Source organism: Lactuca serriola, chromosome 4 (assembly GCF_051521515.1).
Source record: "Lactuca serriola cultivar US96UC23 chromosome 4, Lser_US96UC23_V15, whole genome shotgun sequence".
Taxonomy (NCBI): domain Eukaryota; kingdom Viridiplantae; phylum Streptophyta; class Magnoliopsida; order Asterales; family Asteraceae; genus Lactuca; species Lactuca serriola.
This window is the reverse complement of record NC_136411.1, coordinates 45,337,264-45,362,919: the sequence shown is the minus strand read 5'-3', so window position 1 is coordinate 45,362,919 and position 25,656 is coordinate 45,337,264. Positions and strand designations below refer to the sequence as shown.

Sequence of the window (25,656 nt, the reverse complement as noted above, 5' to 3'; positions counted from 1 at the left end):
TCATTAATATTATGTAATGTGTAATGTAGATATATCAGACAAATCATTTCAAAATTCAAATTTACATTTTCTAATTATATGTTAAATTTGAAGTTATAATAACTTTAAAAACTTGATATATCTCTTAATTAATAATTTATTTAAAATAATTGATTAATAATTATAAATTTTTTTATGAAAGTTTAATTAATTATATAATCCGTGGCTTCCACAGGTTATAAGCTATATATATATATATATATATATATATATATATATATATATATATATATATATATATATATACTAATAAAAGAGTATTCTTTTTGCCAAGTGTCATAGTATTAGAACTTCTAATTAATATGATGCCACTTGTCATTCTATTAATTCTCTATTTTAAATTCATTAAACCTCCTAATTAATGTGATGTTATTTTTCAATCTATTTATTTTTTATTTTAAATTTTAAATTTTATATTATTGTTTTCATTAGTTCACAAATAAAAAGAGTCTAATATATATGATAAATTAATTCGACATATTTATTTGAATCAATAATTATAATTTTACATAACTAATAAAAAAAATCTCTTAATTAATAATGTATTTAAAATTTTATATAAAATAATTAATTAATAATTTTGAATTTTTTTACTATGAATATTTAATTAATTTTGTAACTGTGGTTTCCACGGGTTATTAACTAGTATATATATATATATATATATATATATATATATATATATATATATATATATATATATACCCTACTAAATTAAAATGTTATTGCCACTTGTCATTCTCTCATTTAATTTGTCACATGTCATTTTGTTATAATTTTGAAATATATTTATTTTCCACATGTCAATTACATCATTATTCATTTCCACTATATCATTAATTTAGTTTCCATAAATTAAACCTACTATAATAATTATTAATTTCAAATTTCAAATTTGAAATTTCAATTTCAATTTCAAATAAATTTACACTTTAAACCATTGTATTTAACATTTTATTATAATAACTCATTTAGTACACGGATCTAATAATTAAATACATAATTTTAATTAATTTATTTTTTGCATGTTTTTTTTTCTTCATAATTTTCACTTACTTCATATTTCACATTCAAATAAACTTCTCATTTAATCACTCTTATTTAACATTATGTTTTAATTAACCCGTATAATATATGGGTTTCACAACTAATATATATATATATATATATATATATATATATATATATATATATATATATATATATATATATATATATTGAGCTTAAATGTTAAGATATCACTTTTTTTTTGAACAGTAATTGCTTTCTTGCAAAGTTTTGTTTGTAAAGATATAGTGTTTATAACTATATAATGTCAAAGGAAATGAATAACTCATAAATGAAATCAAACAATATCCGGATTTCTAGAATGTCGAAATGATATATTAATAGTAATAAAGAATATATGCAAACGTGGTCGACGTCTTCTCTCCAAATGGTTAATAACATTTGGATTGCATGTCCTACAAATTTCCTCTAATTTTTTTTTTATTTTTTTATTTTTTTGTGCAACACTATAGAATATAAAAAAGAATGCAAAATTGGAATGAATCTACTTTAAATAATATAACGACGTTGTCTAAAAATAATTTCTCTTTCGGTAAACTTTCAGATAAAGTTTGCAATTTTGTTCATTAGTGATTATTGCTAAACGATTACAACTTAAATTTTTATACACAATTCTAAAATGTTTTGGTTATCAGTATACATTAGATTTAGCATGATCGAATATTGTTTTACTGAATTATTTAAAAAAAATAGACGTTTTACGTTTTATGTTGGATGAATGTTACGAATTAATTTCCTTAATTTGTGTTTTTCTAAAAAATCCAATATTTTCTTAAGTTTTCAATCAATATTTTGTTGTCTTCAATAATCATTTTGATGTACGTAACTTCGGTTTCATTTATCTTGTTGTTGTCAAATGGTATTTCCTCTATATATTACTAACTATTAAATATTAAATATTAAATATTAAATTAGTTTCTTTAAGATGAACGACGTACGGAATGACAAATTAAACGTTAGATCTATTTTTTTCGTTTACTTTTACGTGAAGAAAGTGACAGGGGTATATTTGTGAATTCACAGAATGACTTTGGTTTTGGTCTGGTTCCGAAATATGAAAAAGGCATTGATAAAAAGGGGGCTTGTCTTTTAGGACGAGTACTTAAGAGGAAAGAGAGCCCCCAGCCTCAAAATCAAAGCAACCCTCTGCAACACTTCTTATTACCCCTTCACAATTTCTAACAAGCAAAGTAAAGAATTCCCCACTGCAAAAACCACATATATATACACATACATCCCCACCTTCATATTCCCTCCCTCTCTCTCTCTCTCTCTCGATCTCTCTTTCTCTCTCTAAACATATATATGGGACCTTGGCTTAGAACAGCTTTCATGGTACAATGTGTTCTGGGAATCATTCTTTCTTTATCAGGCACGTTTAATTCAAGCTTAACTTACTCTTTTGAATTCATGTTTTTTTTTTTTTTTTTTTTTTTTTTTTTTTTTTTTTTGATTAATTTGTTATGTTTGTAGGGTTTGGATTTGTTGTGGAAGTTGAATCACTCGGAATAAATTATGGCCAAGTAGGCAACAATTTGCCACCACCGGATAAAGTTCTTGAGCTTCTGAAATCACTAAGAATCACAAAAACACGAATCTACGACACGAATCCGGATATCTTAAACGCATTCGCAGGTTCTGGGGTTGAACTGATCGTGACTGTGGAGAACGATATGCTTGCGACATTGATGGACCCACAACAAGCTTTGCAATGGGTGACAACACGTATCAAACCATATTTTCCGGCAACAAGAATAACAGGAATAGCTGTCGGAAATGAAGTGTTCACCGGAGAAGACATGACACTGCTGGAGAATCTTGTCCCAGCCATGGTTAGTCTTCAACGTGCGTTAGCTCAGTTAGGAATGCAACAGTATATTCAAGTCTCTACACCTTCGTCATTAGCAGTTCTCGCGAATTCTTACCCACCATCCGCCGGAACATTTACGCCGGAGCTCATAACCATAATGACGCAACTTTTACAGTTTCTTTCAAACACAAAAGCACCATTTTGGATCAATGCGTACCCTTACTTCGCATACAAAGATAGCCCAACTCAAATCTCTTTAGACTACGCACTTTTTAACCCCAATTCAGGCATGATCGATCCTCATACAAGTAAGCATTATGACAACATGTTATACGCTCAAGTTGACGCGGTTATATTCGCGATGGCTAGATTAGGGTTTGGAGGGATTGAAGTTCGGGTTTCTGAAACGGGTTGGCCATCGAGAGGTGACCCGAATGAAATTGGTGCAACACCTCAAAATGCAGCGATTTACAATCGAAATTTGTTGAGAAGACAATTGGGTGGTGAAGGGACACCATTGAGACCTAAAATGAGGCTTGAAATTTACTTGTTTGCTTTGTTTAATGAAGATATGAAACCCGGTCCGACATCTGAAAGAAACTACGGGTTGTATCAACCCGATGGAACCATGGCTTATAATGTCGGGTTGTCGGCTTTATCGACGGGTATGAACCCTCCAACGTCCACATCCACGTCGACATCAACGTCTTCATCTTCTATCTCGCTTACTTCCATGGCTACCAAGGTAATTTAATTGCTTAGATTTCTGTGTCAACATTCTCACACGTGTCACGTACATTCACATGCAAAATACCAAAAAAAAAAAAATCTATTATTTTGAATTCTATTTTCACATCTATGAATATATAAGATTTTCTTTACTTATTATTCATGCATTCATGATAATTTAATAAAATTTGAAACGTACAACGTTTAGAAACGCGTATAAAAACTGAACATTGCCCTATTTATTTTAATTTTTTTAATTTAGTAGAAAACCACTTTTAGATAATTAGAGTAGATAGATTAACATATCTTTATAAACTTAACATTTAACTTAATATACCCTTTTAATAAGCACCAACAGAGCAATCCACCCGACTAAAAGCTAAGTAAAGTTATATAAATCGTAATAATGATTATTAGTTGGCACAAAAATAACATTTGATTGATAAATTGCCGAAAAAAAGTAATTTAAAAAAAAAAAACTTTGGGTTGAAACGTACTTACGGTGAATCTTTTATTAAATTAAAAATACTTTTTTTTCTTGTATTTGTTTTTGGAGGGAATGAGTGTACTTTATACTTTGTGCTTTGTTGGTGTATCATAGAATCTTAGTAAATTGGAGCGCATATGGCACCCTCCATACAAATATATTAGACACGTGGTCGTGTCATAATCATATATTTTTACATTGATGATATGTTGTCGTTTTCTAATTAAGGGATGTGTTTTTAACTTAACGAATTACATACTTGATCTAACGATGTGCTAAACAAAAAAAATATGACTTAACATATTAACACACTAACTGTTTATCTATTTAGTTTTGTTTTTTCCTGATAGTATTGTTAAAATTGATAAATATTGTGGAATTTATTATTTGAAATAAAACAGTAAAATGATATATTTGTTTTGGTAAGATGATTCATTTAGTTTAGTCTAGAAACAGACTATATAGATACAACTGTCTATACTGAAAAAATTAATTCTCATTCAATCATTTTAACTACACCTAATTAGAAAACAACCCCTAAATACCATATATATATATATATATATATATATATATATATATATATATATATATATATATATATATATATATATATATATAGTAAAAATCTAATATGCAATCATTTATTAATTATATTTTATTGGTACAGGTGGAAAGAATGGATCATCATCGAGGCCTTTTGTGCTGGATTTCTTTCTGTTTGGTAGCCATGGCCACCACAATGCCACCATTTTAATTAAGAAAGTTCAAAACACCCCCCTGTGTACATACACGATACACCATTAATCGCTCTTGGCCTTTTGAGCTTCAAGATCATCCCAGCCGTTGATTTGTGCCAAAAGCATCTGTTCCCAATTCGAATATTGATCTGACGGTTTCAATTCATTTTCGTACAAAGTAATTGTTTTTTTCTCGTGAGCGAGAAAAATTAATTAGTTGGTAGTTGAGAAATTGTTACCATATTCTTTAGTCAAAAGGAACATTAGTATGATTAATATGTTGTATTTATTTATTTTAGTTTATTAATTCCTAATTATATCTCTAATGAATGAAAAGAGTATTAGAAAGATATTGAGATGGTTATTGTGATTGGTTAACAAGAAAAGCGTATGCTTTTGGACGTGGAATCCATGACTATTTGTATATAAAATAATAAGCAAAAGTCGGTGACGGAAAGACTTTTGTGAGGTCTCGTCTTATCCGTCTTGCAAATGATGTAATCCAAAAGTAATCGTTTTATCTTTTTTATGGGAATTTAATTTTAAAACATTATGTCATTTTGTACCGGTTAACGACAAAATTATACCTTTATATGTTTTTTTTAAACAAAAATTAAAAATAGTTCATGTGATATGTATTTTTTTAGGAAAATGTTTAAACCCATTTTGAATTGGTGGCGAGTATTTTTGGTTTTCATATTTTCTTTAGAATTCTAAAAAGATTAAATTGTTTTTTTTTTATATATATTTTTTATGTTTTTTTTACAAGACACGACACGATAATTAAACGGATAAGGTTAGGGTCATGACTTTCAACTCGAAGATGACTCGAATATGACCCATTTAATTATATATTATTTATTATAAATTTCATATTTTTATAAATATATTATATGTTATAGACCTATAGTGGACAAACTCGAGAATTAGAAGTAATATTCAAATTTTCAAAGTTACTTAATTATTTTTATAAATGTATTATATGTTATAAATTTTATATTTTTATAAATAAATTATATGTTATAGACTTTTAGTCATCCTCATAACCTATCCCTTTACTCTCCAACTTTAACTATTTTCATTTTTTCTTCTAAATTTACTATAAGTTTTGTCATTTCATCTCATAACTCCAGTGTTTGACTTTTTTTTTTCTTTTTTGCCTCCACAACTCCTACTTTCTAACCTTTAAAATATTTCAAACCGACATGACACAACATATTTACAAGGTCTAAACCTTAACCCGAAACCTGACACGAAACCGACAAGAAAATAAACGGGTTGACACGACACGATACAATAATTAAACGGGTCGGGTTAGGGACAAACCATTTCAACTTGTTTAATGTCTTGACACGACACGACACGAACCCGACACGACATGACACCTTTGTCAAGTCTAATGTCGTCCTCATAATCATAGAGATTGAAATTTATCCCTATATCAATACCTCTAAATTTTATGACAGGTCGGTCATAATTCACAGGCTATGTAAATAAAGCCATTTTCATCTCTCATTCTCAACTTAATCATAATCAAAATAAGAAGAAATCAAAAAAAGCACAACTAACCTCTCAACACCTTCTCATAAACATCAAGGTTTTCACCAAGACTCTTCAAAACCCACCATTCTATTTGATAATCGCCATTAATTATTTCATTAAACTGATGATGCCTTCTTCGAGTTGAAATTTCGTCTTCCTGGGAAGTCTATTGGTAGCTCGACGATGCCTTTTAAAAATATGTTGAATCTGGGATGATTTTCTTTTGTGCATCTAAAATCATTTATGGAAGAAAAATTAAACACATCCCAACCCTAGTGCCTTCATCATATTTTTGACCTACAAAAATCAACTTACAAGAGAAAGAGAAAAGAAAATAGAGAAAAACACACATACAACAAGATCAGAAAAAACCCAACACTATTCATCGTTTCGAACCCTTACATTCCCCTTTTCTCTTATGTGGTTTGGATCAATGTATGTTTCTTTTTTCTTTTCTTAATCTGTAGATTACAAGGATTTAACTAGTATAACGAATATGATTTGATTTCAAGATATTGTTCAAGTAAATCTTTCTACCTCTATAACATAGAACACATAAACGATTTTATGATTTCGGAAAAAAAAACTCCAAATACAATTTCTGAGTTTGTATGTATGTGTTCATCCTCATTTTTTGAATCATATGAACTATACTTCCAAACCCTCCACGATGATCTGATGGAACAAATTAATGAAATTTTAGAACTTTTGGCCTTACCTCCTGAATCTACGATCTGGTAAGTGGGTCCCACCCAACTTGTTCCTTCTTCCTATATTAAGAGCTTCGACGACCGACCGTATTGATCTTCTCTAACAAGTCATCGATGTCGATGGTACAAAAAATAGAGAAACTTGATTTGGAATGGGGATCGTCAATAAGGATGATGTTTCTGAAAGAGACAAATGAAGATTGTGTTGGATGTTGTTAGAGAAATTGAGTATCTTCCTACTTTGGCTTATCAAAGTTTTGGATTGGTGAAATTGGCGCCTAATGTAGAGAAACCATTGAGTTCATGTGAGGATTTGAGGTTGGAGATGCTCAGATAAAGATACATATGAGAGAGAGAGAGAGAGGCGGGCCTCTCTTATTTTTAGTTACTAACATAGATAAATAAATATTAAATTTAAATAATGAAAGAAAAATGAAAAATAAATACATCAAGGGTACTTCAATCATTTTAGTTTACGATGGACCAAAACCACACCCAAAGTAGCTCAAAAGGACCACAAATCTAAAAATATTATTGTTTGGATCAAATCCCAGAAAAATGTATACCATAAGGATCATTTTGACAGTTTTGTTTTTTCTTTTTTTAATATACATTTAGAACAAAGCTAATTATTAATTTTACATAATGTTATACGATTTTAATAATGGATTATACATTGATAATTTTTAGAAAATGTCATATTCTTTTTCTAGCCTAGTAGTACCAGGTGTTATCCTCCCTTCTTGAGGTTGAGGGTTCAAGTCTCATTGGAGACATAGGTGAAATTAGGAGTAGTTTAAGACAAAATGATAAAAAATATTATATTTCAATAAACTTATCTTATTTTGTTTAGTTATCTGTATATGTGACAAAATGTATTATTTTAGTATAATAATATGATATTATTTCTGTTAGAAAGAATGTTTTGTTTTATTGTAATGCTGTTGTATTATATTTTATTGTAATTTTACTATATTCTTTATATCTAATAGAGATTTTTATCGTACTATAATTTTATTGTATTATCTATGTCTTAAATGTAGTATTATTTTTCTATAATTTTAATATATTCTTTTATGTAACATTGGATATTATATTCCATTCATTTAACTGCATTCTTTTTGACAGACAGATGATATACTCCATTTGATTTTTTTGTAACTTTCTAATCAAGTTTTTGTTGCACGCTTAGTCTCTGTCTTATATAAAAAGACTATTTTGCCCTTGATTTTTTTATTTATTTAAATAAACACACCTCCAACCCCACTTTCACCTCACCTTACATTACCTTACATACCCCATCTTATTTAAATAAATTAAAAAATCATAGGCAAAATAATATTTTTAGGTAAGGCAAGGACCAAGTAGACAACAAAAATAAACTGTAGTGACCTTCCGAGTTAAAAATATAAGTTAGGGACCAAACGTACACATTATCCCAAACCATAAGGACCATTCGTGTAATTTACTAATATATATATATATATATATATATATATATATATATATATATATATATATATATATATATATATATATGATGGGTTATAGACAAAAGAACATCATATGTGCTCATGCAAACCCTAAAGCTTGGATCTAGGTTTATCTATTGTACATGCAATTCATCCAAGACTCAAGAACCCTAATCTAGCATATGTATTTCTAAATAGACATAAGAATACAAATCTAGATAATTACCTCTTCTTCAATGGCTTGAATCTTCTTGGGTATGTCGCCTACGTTATGGATACCCGATAGGCGGGTAATACGAATGTAAGTGATGTACCAGTGGTGCGAGAGTACCCAGACATATTTCCAGAGGAGATGCTTGGGACACCTCCAGAGAGACAGGTGGAGTTTAGGATCAACTTAGTACGTGTTGTGGCTCTGATAGCCAAGGCACCGTAACGGTTGGCTCCTCCCGAGATGCAAGAGTTGTCTATAGGAGCTGTTAGACAACGGATTCAATTGGCCGAGCAATTCACCCTGGGGAGCCCCGATCCTGTTTGTGAAGAAGAAGGACGGGTCGTATAGGATGCGTATAGACTACCGGGAGCTGAACAAGGTAACGGTGAAGAACCATTACCCACTCCCGAAGATTGATGATCTCTTCGACCAGCTACAGGGGGCATCTTGGTTTTCCTAGATAGATTTGCATTCAGGATACCACCAGATGCGAGTCAGAGATGAGGATGTAAAGAAGACTACTTTCCGGACTCTTTATTGCCACTACGAGTTCGTGGTGATGCCCTTCGGGCTCACCAATGCCCTTGCTGTGTTTCATGGACCTCATGAACAGCGTATGCAGACCGATGATGGATTGGTCTGTGATCATCTTTATTGATGACATCTTGGTTTACTCGAAGACGCAGGAGTAGCATGAGGAGCACTTGCGAGAGGTGTTGGATACCCTGAGGAGGGAGAGCTTTTATGCCAAGTTCTCCAAGTGTGAACTCTGGTTGCATGAGGTGCAGTTTTTGGGGCACCTTGTCAACCATAACGGTATTTTGGTCGACCTGGCCAAAGTGGAGGCCGTGATAAGATAGGTGGTTTTAAAGTCTCCATCTGAGATTCGGAGTTTCCTCGGGTTAGTAGGCTATTACTGGAGGTTCATACAGGACTTCTCTAAGATACCAGTATCCTTGACCCGGCTGATGAAGAAAGTCATTGTATTTCGTTGGGGCTTGAGCAGCAGGTGATGTTCGAGACATTAAGGCAGAGGTTGTGCGAGGCATCGGTTTTAGTCCTGCCAGAGGGCGTGGAAGATTTTATAGTACACTATGATGCATCCATCTCAGGTTTGGGCGCAGTGTTGATGCAGAGAGGGCACGTCATTGCCTACGCCTTGAGGCAGCTAAAGCCTCACGAGGCTAACTACCCGACGCACGATCTGGAGTTGGGGGTGGTTGTTTTTGCCCACAAGATTTGGTGGCATTACCTCTATGGGATCTGATGTAACATTTACATGAACCCACGAGCTTGAGGTACCTCATGGATCAGCCGAACCTAAACATGAGGCAACTCCGGTGGTTAGATGTGGTGAACGACTACGACTATGAGATCCTCTACCACCTGGGGAAGGCCAACGTTGTGGCCGATGTGCTTAGCTGCAAGGCAACCCCGATCAGAGACATTTTCTCGAGGATGACGGTGGTGAATCCACTTTTGGAGCTGATCCGAGAAGCGTAGGTTGAGGGTATGAAGGAGGAGCGCCAGAAGTGTGAGCGGATCATAGGCCAGGTGGCCTCGTTTGACTATGACAACCGTGGGCTGCTGACCCTGCATGGGAGGGTTTGGGTTCCATATTGGGGCGGAGCAGATTCTGATGGATGAGGCTCACAAGTCCAGGTTTTCCATCCATCCCGGGGCGACGAAGATGTATAGAGATCTTCGCCTTGATTATTGTTGGCCCTTCATGAAGCGGGATGTAGCCTGGTACATTGAGAGATGCCTGACCTGCAGGAAGGTCAAGGCAGAGCACCAGAGGCCTCATGGCAAGATGCAGGCGTTGGATATCCCTGTCTGGAGGTGGGAGGATATTACTTTGTATTTCATCATGGAACTTCCCAGGACCGCACGGGTAGTGGATTCGATTTGGGTCATCGTGGATCGGTTGACCAAGAGTGCCCATTTAATCCCAATCCAGGAGAGCATTTCGGCTGAGAAGCTGGTCGGCATCTACATCAGAGAGGTAGTAGCTTGAAATGGAGTGCCAGTGTCCGTGATTTCTAACCTTGACGTGCAATTTACTTCCAGATTCTGGAAGAAATTTCATGACGCGTTGGGTACTCGACTTCACTTTAGCACGACTTTTCACCCGCAGATGGATGGTCAGAGCAAGTGGACCATCCAGAATCTGGAGGATATGCTGCGGGCATGTGTCCTAGACTTCGGTGGTAGCTGGGATACCTACCTTCCCTTGGCAGAGTTTTCCTACAATAATAGTTACCACGCGAGTATCGACTGTCCTCCCTTCGATATGTTATATAGGAGGAAGTGTAGAACCCCGTTATGCTTGGGTGAGGTTGGACTGAGGTTCATGGGGAGTACCGAAGTGGTACTCAAGACGACGGAGAGCATCTATTAAGTCCGGAGTAGGCTTTAGACTGCTCGGAGTCGGCAGAAGAGCTACACCGACAGATGCCGATCGGACCTGGAGTTCTAGGTCGGGGATATGGTTCTCCTGAAGGTGTCACCTTGGAAAGGTTTCCTCCAGTTTAGGAAGTGGGGCAAGTTGGGCCCCAGGTACATTGGGCCTTTCAGGGTTGTAGCTCGGGTGGGCAAGGTGGCGGATAGACTGGATCTGCCAGCCGAGCTTAGTGAGATCCACAATACCTTTCATGTCACCCAGCTGCAGAAGTGCCTGGTAGATGACTCTGCGGTGGTAACTATAGAGGATATTCAGGTAAACGACAGCTTGACCTAGATCGAGCGGTTGGTAGCCATCCTCGATAGGAAAACGAATGATCTGAGGAAGAAGAAGGTCGAGTTAGTGAAGGTGCAATGGCAGCACCTCAAGGGCTCAGAATGGACTTGGGAGCCAAAGGATGAGATGAGGGAGCACTACCCAGATCTATTCCCAGATGTAGCAGACTTCAAGGACAAAGTCTAAAATAAGTGGGGGAGATTTATAACGCCCGAATCCTGGTATGCATTTTAAACCAAATTATTCATTATTGCAAAGGGACTTGACGAGTTGGAGGCCCCAAATTCGTCGAGTAGAAACGGATCTTGGATGCGGGATTTGAAGTCTACTCGACGAGTTGAGAATCCTTAACTCGACGAGTAGGGCTGCCAGAGTGAAACCCTAATTTTCTAGGTTTGCTCCCTATTTAAGGACCTTAACACTTTATTGTGGCCTCCCTCATCGCCTCTCAATCTAGCAAAACCCTAATTCGTGATCTTGAGCATTTTGAATGTGTGTAAGTCAAAAAAGAGAGTGATTCCTTGGTATTTCCTTGAAGGAGTGGAAGTCAGAAGTGCTTGGTTGAAGGAAGAAGCTTTGGATCTAGAGAGTTCTTTTTCATAGCAAACTTATTGAGGTATTATGTCTATACATTGACTATTCATTTACTAGATTTCTTCATCGAGTAGTTTAGGTCCTTAAGGAACCTCTTTTGGAACCATTCATGGATACAAGCATGTTTTCGAGTTATGAATTCAAATCTAGATATCCATGGCCTTATGAGACTCAAAGTTGCCAGCTTTATTAAGTCTTGGCCCTTCTCCATGACTTAGATCTCTTTACGAGTTGAGTTTTGGTGTTATTAGCTTCGTGGCACCATTCATGAACGTAAAGTTAGCAACTTTACATGGTAACTTAGTCCTAGGGGTCCATATCTATGGTTTGGAAGCATTGAACCTGACTAGAAACGACTTAATAGGTTTAAACTATAGGGGAATTGGCGAGTTGTTCATATAACTAGGGGAGTTGGGTCATGGTCCCCAACCTTTTCTGTTACTGAGCAAACTCGTTGAGTCTAGGAGATGAATTAACGAGTTAGTCATGGTTTTGGGTTAAGAAGATTGAGGAACTCAACGAGTTCAAGGAGGGACTCGGCGAGTTGTGAGTGAAATGTCCTGACTCAGTATGAAGGGGATCTCGATGAGTTCACGAAAGAACTCGAAGAGTTGGATTGAGATTTACAATGTTTCATGGATCAAGGAACTTGACGAGTTGATAGACCAACTCAGCGAGTTGAGTCAACTAGGATGTTGAATTTGATCACGATGTTGACTTTGACTATGACCTTTGACCAGAGTTGACCCTTAAAGGGGTTATGAGTATGAAAGATTAATTAAAAGAGATTTTATGTGTAGGAGTTTGAGGAGAGTTAATCCCAGAGTCGAGGACAGTTCAACTACTTCACGACATTGAGGTGAGTTACCTTCCAGTAGAAGTGGGTCGAAGACACCAATGTCGACCCACTAGTAAGAGCTATAGTAGAGATGATTGTCTTTGTGATAATTATCTGGTATGTCACTATCTGTTATGCTTTATGTGCTAGTATGTTATGATGTTATGTGATAGTGGTAGGAGGGGTAGGATAGACCCCAATACCGATCGATAGGGCCGAAGGGGTATGCCAGTACCCGGATAGGCTAGGAAGTATATTACTTATATGTTTATGCGCTAGCATGCTTTGTGGTAGAAGTAGGGGTGAAATAGACCCCGATACTGGTCGAAAGGACCGAAGGGGTAGGCTAACACCCTGATATGCTTGGCGAGGTACCGGTTGAAAGGATCGAAGGGGTAGGCCAGCACCCTGATATGCTAGGTGAGGTACCGGTTGACAGGACTGAAGGGGTAGGCCAGCACCCTGATATGTTAGGCAGTTACCGGTTGAAAAAGACCGAAGGGGTAGTCTAGTACCCATATATGTTAGACCGTATGTATATTGGGTGGTATGTGGTATGATGGCGGAACTCACTAAGCTTTTTGCTTATAGTTTTAGTTTTTGTTTCAGGTCCTTCTTCTTCGAAGGGAAAGGAGCCCGCACGGTAGCAACACATCACACACATGATTTTACGCATATGAGATTCTTGGGATTTGTACTGTAACATTGTTACTATCTTATGACATTCTTTTTATACATATGATCTATGGTTTTTATGAAATGAAATAACATGATGATGTTTTCTATAAAATGTTTTATGAATCGTTATATGAAAAATGAAATTTTCGGTCTAGAATTTTGGGATGTTACACTTTATGACTATGAGGGCCTAGAGGAGTGCAGATCTGAAACTATGTGCTTGTGACAATCCCAAACCCAAGAGTGACTCCATCGTGCCCTAAAAATAACCATAAATATTCCCAATAGAAGATCAAAGCACAAAGTGGTCAAGATATTAACTTTATACCTCAACTTGATCGCCAAAACAAAGTAAATAATGGATCTACAACCTTCTTCACAATCCAAGCTCCTGAATCTCCAAGCTTGCTTTGAAAACTCCTCAAAAATCACCTTTCAAGCTCTCAAACACACACAAAAGGGTACCAAGCTCGATCTAGGGTTTTCTCTGGCTGAAAAGACGATGAGGGAGGCTACAATGGATTATAAGTTCTTTAAATAAGGTGCAAAACCCTAAAAATTTGGGTTTTCAGTATACATCCTCGAGTCATCGAGTTGGGTCCTCCAACTCGTCGATTAGGCTTTATAATCCACGCGACATGATCAAATTCTATAGGACGAGTTGTAGTAGCCAACTCGTATTGTAGGTATAAGAATGTGAATATAAAAGCTTTAAATTTATTCCTTGGAATTAGGGTCTTACAATTCTCCCCCACTAGGATCAGACTTCGCCTTCGAAGTCATTCTCTAGAAACAGCTCTGGGTACTTCTCAGGCATCTCGGACTCTGTCTCCTAAGTCCACTCAGAACTTCTGCGGTGCTGTCATCGCACCTTAACCAGGTGCACCTCTTTGTTCCTCAAGGTCTTTACTTTTCTATCCCAAAAACGTGACTGGCCTCTCAATATAGTTCAGGCAATCATCAACCTGAATGTCTTCTAAAGGAACCACTGTCGTTTCCTCGGCTACACATTTCCTCAGCTGGGATACACGGAAGGCGTCATGAATCTGGCTCAACTCTATAGGCAGCTCTAACCGATAAGCTACCTTACATACTCAAGTAATCACTATAAAAGGACCAATGTATCTAGGGACCAACTTTCCCCGCTTCCTGAATCATATCGCCCTTTTCCATGGGGATACCTTCAGGAGGACAAAATTGCCGACCTGGAACTCTAGCTAGAAACGTCTCCAATCTGCATACTCTTCTGACGACTCTGGGTCGTCAGCAACCTCTGTCTAACCTGTTGGATTTGCTCTGTCGTCTTGAGCACTATCTCAGTGCTCCCCATCACTCTCTTCCCGACCTCCCCCCAACAGATGGGAGTCCGATACCTCCTCCTATACAAGAGCTTAAAGGGAGGCATCCCAATACTGGAGTAGTGGCTGTTGTCATATCAAAGCTCAGGCAAAGGTAGATAGGCGTCCTAACTCCCACCGGAGTCCCTACTGGACCAGCCCACTACTAATCCTAGGACGATTCAGCTCCGCCCCCGAACTGAATGACCATGCCCGACCGAAACTATCCCCTGATATCCGAAATGTAACTCCAACTATTTTCCAATGTTGAACACCAAATCCGAGTGTAGGATTGTCATTTCATGTGAAGTAGTCACTGTTACAAGCATGGTTCTAAAAAACGCGCCATGGCGTACCTCAAGGTGTGTCATGGCGTGACGCGTGGTGTAGCCGTTACGAAGACGTCCAAGGAGAGTTTGTTAAGCGTGGCGCCCAAATAACGTGTCAAGGCGCGCCTTATGGCGATATGGCGCGAGTTTTTTTCAAGGCGCGGATTTTTTTTGTGTTTTTTTTTTATTTTTTTTATCGGGACTAAAATAATTGAGTTTTTGTTAACTTTTTATATTAAATACTAATATAACACTTCTAAAATATTGATATACTTGATAAAAATCAATAATTATATGATTTATCTCTTGTAATATAGAAAATAGTCACGCCTTGAAAAACGCCATGACTCGCCAAGGCTTGTCATAGCTTAACTTTTACCTTGCCGCCAAGCCACGCCTCACGTTATTTAGAACCTTGGTTACAAGTGACTATGTGTGACAACCCGATACTTTCTAGTCAACAAAAGACAAATTTGGTAAATAAAAATTCGAGTTTTATTTCATTTCGTTAAGTTCGTAAGGGTTAGAAAATAATTTATTATATATAGATAATATTTATATAAGTTTTCGGAATCAAAAACACTCGAAAATCAGCATCTTTTCCACCAGAACCGAAAATCAGCATATTTTCATCAAGAACACCAAGAACATCCTTCAAATCTTCAAGTGACCGAAAACACCCAGGACCGAAAATCGTCTTCGGCCGAGAACCGTTTTCATCCGAGAACCTTTTCCCCCTTTGGAACCGAAAACTCTCTTCAACACTTATACAATTATCGGTGATTATTGTTGGATTAGTGTTTAAGTCCATAACTATTTTGGTATGTACTTGACCTGATGGTGCATGGTCCTTTTGGGTTGCCTTCACCAAAGCAACTTGATTGGAGAAATAAATAGAGAGAGAGGGTATTATGATTTATTAATATGTTATAAGAATAATATATTAAAGGAGAAATCATATTTGTTTAATTAATATTGGTCAATAATTAATTAAGAATTAATTTTTTGATCAAGTGTAATTAATTAAACTAGAGGGGCTGAATTGTAATTATGTGATAGTTACAAAATAAGGTAAGGATTATCTTAAATATAGGGTGAACGAATTTAAGGTGATAATGCCTTAGAATTCGACTAGGATAAGGGTTTCTAAGACTTATCTTATGGTTGCTTGGTGGGCAAGCAATTAGATAAGGATAAGGACTAAAACCCTAATCTTTACACCTATATAAACCCCCTAAGGCTCATGAATTCGTCTAAGCCTTCCCAAGAAGTCCTAAGGACGAATTCCTACCTCTCTCCTCTCTCTTTATACCTTCTCCACTTGCTTATGGTGTTTGTAAGCCATTAGAGGAGTGACACTTGTGACTCTAAGCCTTCCAAAGTCAATTCAAGGAGGAATTGGGATTGTTATTACTACATAACAATCAAAGTAATATCTTAAACCTAATTATATGTTAATATTGATTTCCATATGCTAGAATTAGGGTTTATAGTCTTGGATTCAAAGCATGTACAATAGAGAAACCTAGATCCAAGCATTAGGGTTTGTATGAGCACGTAGGATGTCTTATGACCAAAATCCATCAGTGGTATCAGAGCCTTGATTGGTTTCTATTGTATTGATGCTTGATAAGTTTGAAAATTTAGAATTTTGTGTTTCTGGAGGCTGGACTCGCCGAGTCCATAGATGAACTTGCCGAGTCCAAGGTGACTCGACGAGTCCATGCCTGACTCGACAAGTCGGCTCGTCAGATGGAGGGTACTTCGGGATTTCTTGTTGTTTTTGCTTATGGATAATTACCTTATCATGATAGATCAATATTAATACGATTATATGATATATTTGACTATAATTTTGATCTAATTGAAGATACTTATCAATCAATAAGATAATTGTTTCCTTATGTGATAATTGATTAATTATTTTGAGTAAATTGATAAATTGTTTTGCAAGAAATCATTAAATAAATCAAATATGGATAATTATGTGATTAAATGTTAATTTGAATTATTTGTTATTTGATCCTTGTTGTTATGAAAAGTTTCATATTTTGCCCTTTAGGTTTTATAGTTTAAATTTGAACCCCAAAAGTTTTGTTGTTTTGAAATTTAAATAGTTAAAACCCTAATGTTTTGAAAAAAGGTTTCAAAACTTGCCCTAAAGTCTTGGAATTTAAATTTTGATTAAATAGTTTAATTTTGATGTATATTTAAATTCTAAACCCTAATGTGTTGAAATGTTTCAAAACTTGCCCTTAAGTTTTGGAATTTAAAAGTTGATTAAAAGTTTAATTAGGAATGTTAAATTCTAAGACTCTAGTATAGTTTTGAAAAAGTTCAAATCACACCCTTATGGTTTTATTAATTAATTAAGGTGTATAATTAAAAGAGGTTTAATAAATCCATAAAAGTTTAGGTTTACAATTTAATTGAATTAAAAGTGTAATTGTTAAATTAGACCACCTAGTATTTTAAAAGTGTAAAATACACCCTATACTATATATATATATATATATATATATATATATATATATATATATATATATATATATATATAACATTAAAGGTATAACATTATGTATGAGTAAAAGTCAGTCTTAACATTAGTAGGCCTCATTCACGAAGCTGATCTATAAGGGGTGTTTAAGGAAATTTCCTATAAAATGGCGATTGAATGGGTATCCACTCTTACCCACCGCACTCTTGACTAGTGGAGGGTCGTTAGCCGAACGGGTAGGATATGACAAAACCTTCCATTATAAGTATGATGAAGTATAAAAGTAACTAAATTTTTTCATAAAATTCCCAATCTTAGTTACTTAGGCAAAAGTGAATTGATGCAATTCCATGAAATTACACTTTGTGCCCTTGCGAAGACGTTAGTGGAGCGTGTGTGGTTTACCGGCACACTAAATGGTTCTAAGCAAAGGTAGCAAAGGGTGACACAATGTTTGTCATAGTTCGGTGGAGCGTGTGTGGTTTACCGGCACATCGATTAGGTGACTGTAACATGTGAGGGCACCATGTAGTTTGCATGGTTATTCACACCCGCTTTGTGATCCTCGGCATCCCAGTCACAAACAAGAGGGGCATATCGAGATTTAAACATGCCATTGAAAGTTCAATGAATCTCATAAGATCTAGGAGTTTTCATAGATTTAAAACTTAAATTTCTTTTTCGTTTTTCATGGTGGAAATTAGTGAATCGTCATTCACTTACCTTCAAATGTTCTGCAATTAGGGTTACGGTATCCCTCTCCCGAGTTGTAGAATATTGTTTTGGGTCCTAGCCTTAGTATCTCATTTGGGTGATTTACTAAGGACTCAAATCAATCAACTAACTTGAATTTGTTTTTCTCCCGTTTTGTAGATGTCAAAGTTCGACAACCATGGTCTTCCCAAATCCCGTGGAACAAGCATTCCACATGAAGATGGTATTCCACAATTCAATCGAGGAACGAGAAATCATGCTTCACTTCCTCCTTGTGACAACCCGATATTTCAACTCTTTGTAACGACTAAAATGGGTCAAGTATTGTAACCACTTCTGAGTAATAAAAGTTACTTTCATAATAAAATGTATAAATAAGTTCTACTTAATTTCTTTCTATGATTAAATGTCTTTGAACCATGATTGTACGTGAAAAGAACGCCCAAATCCGACTTCATATAGCGAAGTTATGATTTTTCCAAGTTCGGCTTAGCAACAGACAGCTAAAAACTCGAATCGGAAATCGAGCGACTTTTGGCCGGAATGACCTAAACGAGAATCGAAGGTCTCGACAATGGTATTTTAGCGGTAAAAAGTCTGGCAAAAACCGACATCAGAAGTTATGAATTTTCAAAGAAATTCCTTAAACACGATGGATTTGATTAAATAATAAAAAAAAATAATTTTGGAATTTGCCGACGGAGTCTAAACGAAAGTTGTAGAGCGTAGTCTCACCTACGCGAGGATATAAAGACCATCGAAAACGGAGTTCGTATGAAGAAGATATGAATTTTTGAAGTTTATTAAATAAATTAATTATTTATTTTAATCAAAATTCGGATATTATCCGAAGGGGAGTCAGCGTCCTCATCCGAGGTACGCGCTGCGTACTCCTGTACGCCCCGCGTAACCGAGAGGATTGGCCTCTGATCGTCCACGTCGCGCTATCCGAAGGAACCGACCCGTCCGAAGCCCCGACCCGTCCGACCCGTCGTCCCATCCGACCCGCCGTCCCATCCGACCCGCGTACCCAGCAACCCGTCCCATCCGAAGCCGAGGCAGTCGAGGCTTCGGTCATGCATGACGTACGCGTACGCGCTGCGTACGAGCGTACGCTCCGCGTACCGAGGCAGACCAGCCTTACTATAAATAGGATGCGAGGGTTTCCAAAGAAAGGGCTCATTTCTCTTCTCTCTCTCTCAACTTTGCCTCGTTTTCCGTGTCCGTTCAAACCCAAAGCTCTGGTCTTTTTGGCTCAAGTCCCGAAGGTCGATTTTACTCCCGAGATTCCCGAGAATCCCAAGGAAAATCCATTTCCCGAGACGAAACTCTGCCCGGTTTTCCATCTCGCTATCTCCAAAACTTTCAAGTGAGTTTCATACCCCTTAATCAACCGTTTTAATTATTCTAAATACTTTTATATGCTTTCAAGGGGGGGGGGATTACAAGTAAAACACACGAGTATTATCGTGTGTTACATAAAGAAACTCTTTTATATACTGTTATATATTCAAATCACATGCGATTTATAAACCTTTAAAGGAACTTATATATATATATATATATATATATATATATATATATATATATATATATATATATAACATATGTTACAATAGCATTCGATCTTTTAAAATATAAAGTTGTTGTAATGCATGTATAAAACTAAACTGTTCTTAGATTATTCTTTTCTATCTTAGACTCTACACCAAAAATCTATGCTTTCATAAACAAGTGATTCTTTTCCTAAGTATTTCTAAACAAACAAGGCACACTTTTTGAAAACTATAATAGGTATAGTTTTACGAACAGATTTCTAACTCTTATGTACTAGAAACATATATTTCAAGAAGTTTACTTTCGTATACAAGAACAAACGTAACATTTTAACAAGTAGATCTGTTTTTATACCACGGATTTGTGAGACACTAACTTCATGTACGTTCGAGTACTCAAGTCCTGTATTATATACCAGAATCCCTTGGATGGGGAGCATGGTGTTTGTGTATAGATCTATACGGGCTTGACAACCCACGCCCTGACTGTTAGCTGCAGTCCACCGTTTGGGGTGACAAACGTCATAACATTCCAACGCCTGAAGAACGTTGTGTATAGGCATTCAGAGTCAATAGTATGGTTATAAAACTCACAAGGGGTATTAAAAATGCATTGATTTACAAGGTTATCAAACTCATTGGTTATTTTACATTTACATACATTTTGGAAACAAACATTGGTCTTGAGTGAAGGCTACTTTTATACTAGTAGAAAATATAGGATTTTCTAAACACAAACAAACAACGATAAAACATTTCATTTCATTCAAACATTGTCACTTAAATACTTATGAAATTCACCAGCTTAAATGCTGATCTACTCTTTCAAAATTACTTGTATGTCCCAAGAAATCAGTAATTTCAGGTATTCATTTCGCTTTTGATGAAGGGATGCTGCGGCGCTAGTTTAATCTCGTATTTTGACATCATATTGTAATTGAGTTTTGAACATGTAACTTTTGACAAATGTAAACTTTCAATTATATATATATGATGGTTGTATTGCTTTCTTTACTATGTATTCATTTGTTACGTTACCACATGAAGTCATCCGCCCCCGAACGTTTCCGCCGTTCAGGTTTGGGGGTGTCACACTCCTCCTCCTCCTCCTATTATTCTCCCCAACCCACAAGATCGAAGAATTGAAAGGTTCAATATCACTAAAGCCCTATTGGAAATGAAACATGAAGATGGTAAACCCGTGTGTGCCCACGTTCTAGGAATGAAATCACACATTGATAGGTTGATAATGTTGGGTGCGTCATTCCCAGATGAGTTGGCTGTGAATTGGGTTTTGCAGTCACTTCCTGAATCATATAATGAGTTCAAAAGAAAGTATTATATGATGGATCATGATGACAACCTCATTGACATAACTTAGATGCTCATTGCTGCTGAATCGGAAATGATTTGGCGAAGCAATGGAGCGTATTTGTTGGGAAAGTCAACCAACCATGCTTCCGAGGACGTTCTAGGAGAACCGACCTGCGTTTGCTGCCAAAAGAAAGGGCGTTGGATACAAGTCTGCCCAAAGAGCCTGAAGAGTCCAGAAGATGGGAGAGTCAAAGAGTATGGCTGTGCTTCAGGTAAAATCCACTATCTAACTCCATTAAGTTCCTATTCATTGATTCTTAATACATAATGTGATAAGATTGCATTTGAATGTTTTGTAGGATCGGTGAAAAGAAAGGAAGCTTGGTGAAAGAGCAAGATGAATCTAATCACAAGGAATGGATCTTGATCGCATGGACTTGAAGATTAGATTTTGATCTTAGATAGTTATGATAGAGTTGTTAGAAATTTTTTCTTTTGAAATACATAGTTTTCAATGGATTTTGCATTGTAAGGACAAATGTTTTCCATTGCTTTTATAAATAAAATAAATTTTCGTTTGACTTATTTATTTATTTGTTTATTTCCTTGCAATGAAATCGTTATGAAAATTGGTGTTTGCATATTTCTACAACAAATGGATATGATTCTTATTTATGGTGTTTATGGAAAAGTCGAGAATTTACCAAATAGGGAGAGTTTCTCATCGCCCAAGTTTCAATTGGACAGAAACTTGGAATCATGCAACGTGGATGCACGATGAATGAGAAATTTCGTATTTGGAAATTAGACTAATTCATTGACAAAGTGTCAAGTGAAGGTCTAGGAGATCGAGTACACAAAGTTGTGTGTTGATCAAAGTCCACCATAAGAGTAACAAGATATTCGTCATGATTTACTAAAGGTTTAGTAAATATGATTATACTTATAAGATTAAGTGTAATTCGGAATTGATTAAAAAGGTTTAAATCAATAGCAAACGAATAAGAAGAATCAAGTAGGCAGAAAGATTAAAGTTTCTCCATTCTGAGAAGAAGGGAGAGTAGCTTTTATGCTTTATGATAAGTCTTAATGATTAAGAACCATATCTCAATTGATCCTCTAAGTGAGTCTTAGTACAATTGTATGTTTAAGAAGAGGAATCAAGAATTGAAGAAATGGTAAAATCAAGAAGTCAATCATACTTCATTCCAATAACAAGTCTTAAAGTTAAGATTGTGACATTGAGTGAATAGTATTAAGAAGGTTTATAACATTCGTCAATTGTGGAAAGTTATGATGTCTTGGATAAGACAAAGACCAACTAAGACCAAAATTAAGAAGTGTTTTGTTTTGATAAAAGATACACTAGCTCTTGAATATTTGTTTGTCAAGAAATGTTTTGACAAGAGAATCATATATGTCAAGGAGTCAGTGGGAGTCTTAATAGTCTTGAAAAGTTTCAAGAACAAATCAAATAAACCTTATCGATCATCACTAGCACACGAGTTGAGGTTTACAACCTATCGTGAAGACATTATTTTGTTTCTGTGCCAATCCAATCGAGTTAATTATGCATGTGAGTCCTATGAGTTCTCATTTGAATGCATAAAAGGCAAAGGACCTTGATCAATGGAAAGTACATTGATAGGAAAAGGTGAGCTGCTTAACTACTTGGAAGACATGGTGGGAAGCTGTGCTACCAAAAGGCAAGAAATCAAGATTAAGAAAGTATGGTCCATATGAGTTTGAATTTGTCGTAAACTTTGGTTTTGACAAATTCACATGGATAGGAACAAATACACCGTTTAAATCGAAGTGTCATAAGATTTCCTCCTTCATGAAAATGATTGTGAGGAAATGCTTTCACTAAGAAAGATTTTAAGAAGATAGTGATTGTAAAATTGCATTCTCGAATTCAATTATGGTTACGGTATCCCTTTCCATAATTTGAATTGTGAGGTTTGGCAATTAGTCTTAAGTGTTTAGACACACATATGAACTATCGAAGGCAAAGGTGTATAAGTTCAAGAAGCCTTGATAAAAGATTATCAAAGCACTAAGTATTAGAAACATGAACTTAAGAAATTCAATAGGTATTGTCTTTCTGGAAGTTAAGATGTTTAAGAATACATGTCGAAGCTAGTGGGAGCATAAGTGTTATGTTTTATAATAATCATCATGATAGTGGGAGCATAAATGTTATGATTGTGTGATTATTAAGGAAAGCATTGCAAGTTGGCAATATTAATTATAGAAAACAAGAGTTATACCTTGCAAATTCGTAAGGGTTATAAACTTGTTTTGCTATAATTAAGGGAGAGAATATTATGCTTCATTTCAAATCTAAAAGTTTAGGTTGAGAAATGTTAATAAATTTAGTCAAGGGTACATGGTGTGTTCTTAAAATTTCGATTATGATTACGGCATTCCTCTTCAAATTTGAATTTTGAGAACATAGCAAATAAAACATTATGTGTCGTGTCCCATACGCTTCGGATAAAGGATCGATTGCAAATGCTTTAATGTTTGACCATTCTAAAATTTTCCAAATGTCTTGCGCATTTAGAGGGAAAAAAGACTAGAATCGGTTTTGACTAAAATAATTAAACAACTATCAAAGGACAATCCAAAGTTCGACGAGGATTGGTCGCTTGTGAGTAGTTAGAAGCATGGTATTGGATGGATCATATCGACATTATTATGAATAGAAAAGATTCTATTAAGAATGAGTTGTCATATGGAAATTATGGAAATGTTTCCATATTGGATGGACTATATCGACATCATTACGAATAGATATGATTCTATTAAGAATGCGTTGTCATATGGAAAATATGGAAGCGTGTCCATATTGGGAATTGAATATTGAAAATCTATGTCTAGATTAGAAACTTTTATGCAAAAGGATGTTCAAAGGAATGTACTTTGAGTGAGAGACATCATATCTAAGGAATTGTCTTGTAACAATCTCCGATAGAGGACTTTGTAATATCATTGGCAATAGTCTTTGTGACTTTGGTGCAGTGACATTACGAAAGGATCATTGCATAGAATGTTAGAATCTAGCATATTCTATAAGTAACAAGAATTTGATATTCTTTAACTTATGAAAAACAGATTTAGAGTTGTGAAATGAGAAGGATTGGAAATGTGTTCAATGTGATCTATTTCACAAAGTAAGAACCATAGGTAAACATTGTGTGCATGCTAGGAGCATGGGACAAGTGTTGGAATTCAAGTAAGAAGTTGATTACCCAAAACGACAAATAATGAGTAATCAATATGGTGATAAATAAAAGGCGTTTTATTTATACTCAAAGGTTTGAGGCCATATGGGATTAGTATTATTCTTGTGTTTCACATTTGCATGTTTTGACTTCCAGAATAATTGAGTTTATTAAGAATAATCGAATTATTCGAACGGGCCACAATTGTTCATATGTTGGAATTAGATATGAATGAAGACTATCGTGAATTGGTGTGTGGATTGTCTAAAGAGCATTAGACATAAGCAAATGTTTGCTGCAACGTTCATGAGTGCTTATGAATATGATTTGAGCATTGGAGTAAACCCACGCTCACTTGGATCACTCCATGAATTGTATCACGAGTGATTGGTGAGACGATAACATCTTATATTCTTGAAACCGAGATGTGCGAGTTGTATCTTGCGAATCGGTTGCACATTGATAATATGTAAACACACTAGTAACTTGGTGTTATAAAACATATTGTTGTGTGTGATTCGGTGCGTGAGTGCAAGCGAGCATTGTATCAAAGTTTATCCATTCCTTTTATTCAAAGTAGGATAAAGGCGATATCTTTGGGCCCCTCGATGATTTAGTGATGACAAACGTAAATGCTCGGCCGGGCTAGGGCTAATTTGATTTGTTCAATTAGTCAGTCATCATAAATCGGAAATCGAGATATAGTACAAAGAGAATGATTTGAAATCATATCTCATATGATATCTAGAATGGAGGAATATATGATCCCTTATCTAAGGACACGCGTATTTGATATGATCAGAGTTGACAGCGGCTTTGGAAAGCTACGATTGCAGATCAGGATCTGAAGTCATATGTAGAATAGTTGTTAGACTTATACAAGTGGGAGACTGTTGGATTAGTGTCTAAGTCCATAACTATTTTGGTATGTACTTGACCCGATGGTGCATGGTCCTTTTGGGTTGCGTTCACCAAAGCAACTTGATTGGAGAAATAAATAGAGAGAGAGGGTATTATGATT

At 35.5% G+C, this 25,656-nt stretch overlaps 1 protein-coding gene across 1 annotated transcript; it reads left to right on the top strand.

The window, feature by feature from the left end:
• Nucleotides 1–2,236: 2,236 nt before the first annotated feature.
• LOC145101458 (glucan endo-1,3-beta-glucosidase 14-like) lies at nucleotides 2,237–5,223 on the top strand. Its single transcript, XM_079038659.1, has 3 exons — nucleotides 2,237–2,479; nucleotides 2,581–3,662; nucleotides 4,804–5,223. The coding sequence occupies exons 1-3, from the start codon at nucleotides 2,413–2,415 to the stop codon at nucleotides 4,888–4,890; spliced, it is 1,236 nt and encodes a 411-aa protein (XP_078894785.1). The 5' UTR covers nucleotides 2,237–2,412; the 3' UTR covers nucleotides 4,891–5,223.
• Nucleotides 5,224–25,656: the final 20,433 nt, after the last annotated feature.

Bases quoted from the DNA above. Each gene is read 5' to 3' on its own strand.
- LOC145101458 (XM_079038659.1), top strand. From the start codon at position 2,413: ATGGGACCTTGGCTTAGAACAGCTTTCATGGTACAATGTGTTCTGGGA. The intron at 2,480-2,580 runs GCACGTTTAATT...TTATGTTTGTAG, and splicing joins AATCATTCTTTCTTTATCAG to GGTTTGGATTTGTTGTGGAA. The intron at 3,663-4,803 runs GTAATTTAATTG...TTATTGGTACAG, and splicing joins TTACTTCCATGGCTACCAAG to GTGGAAAGAATGGATCATCA.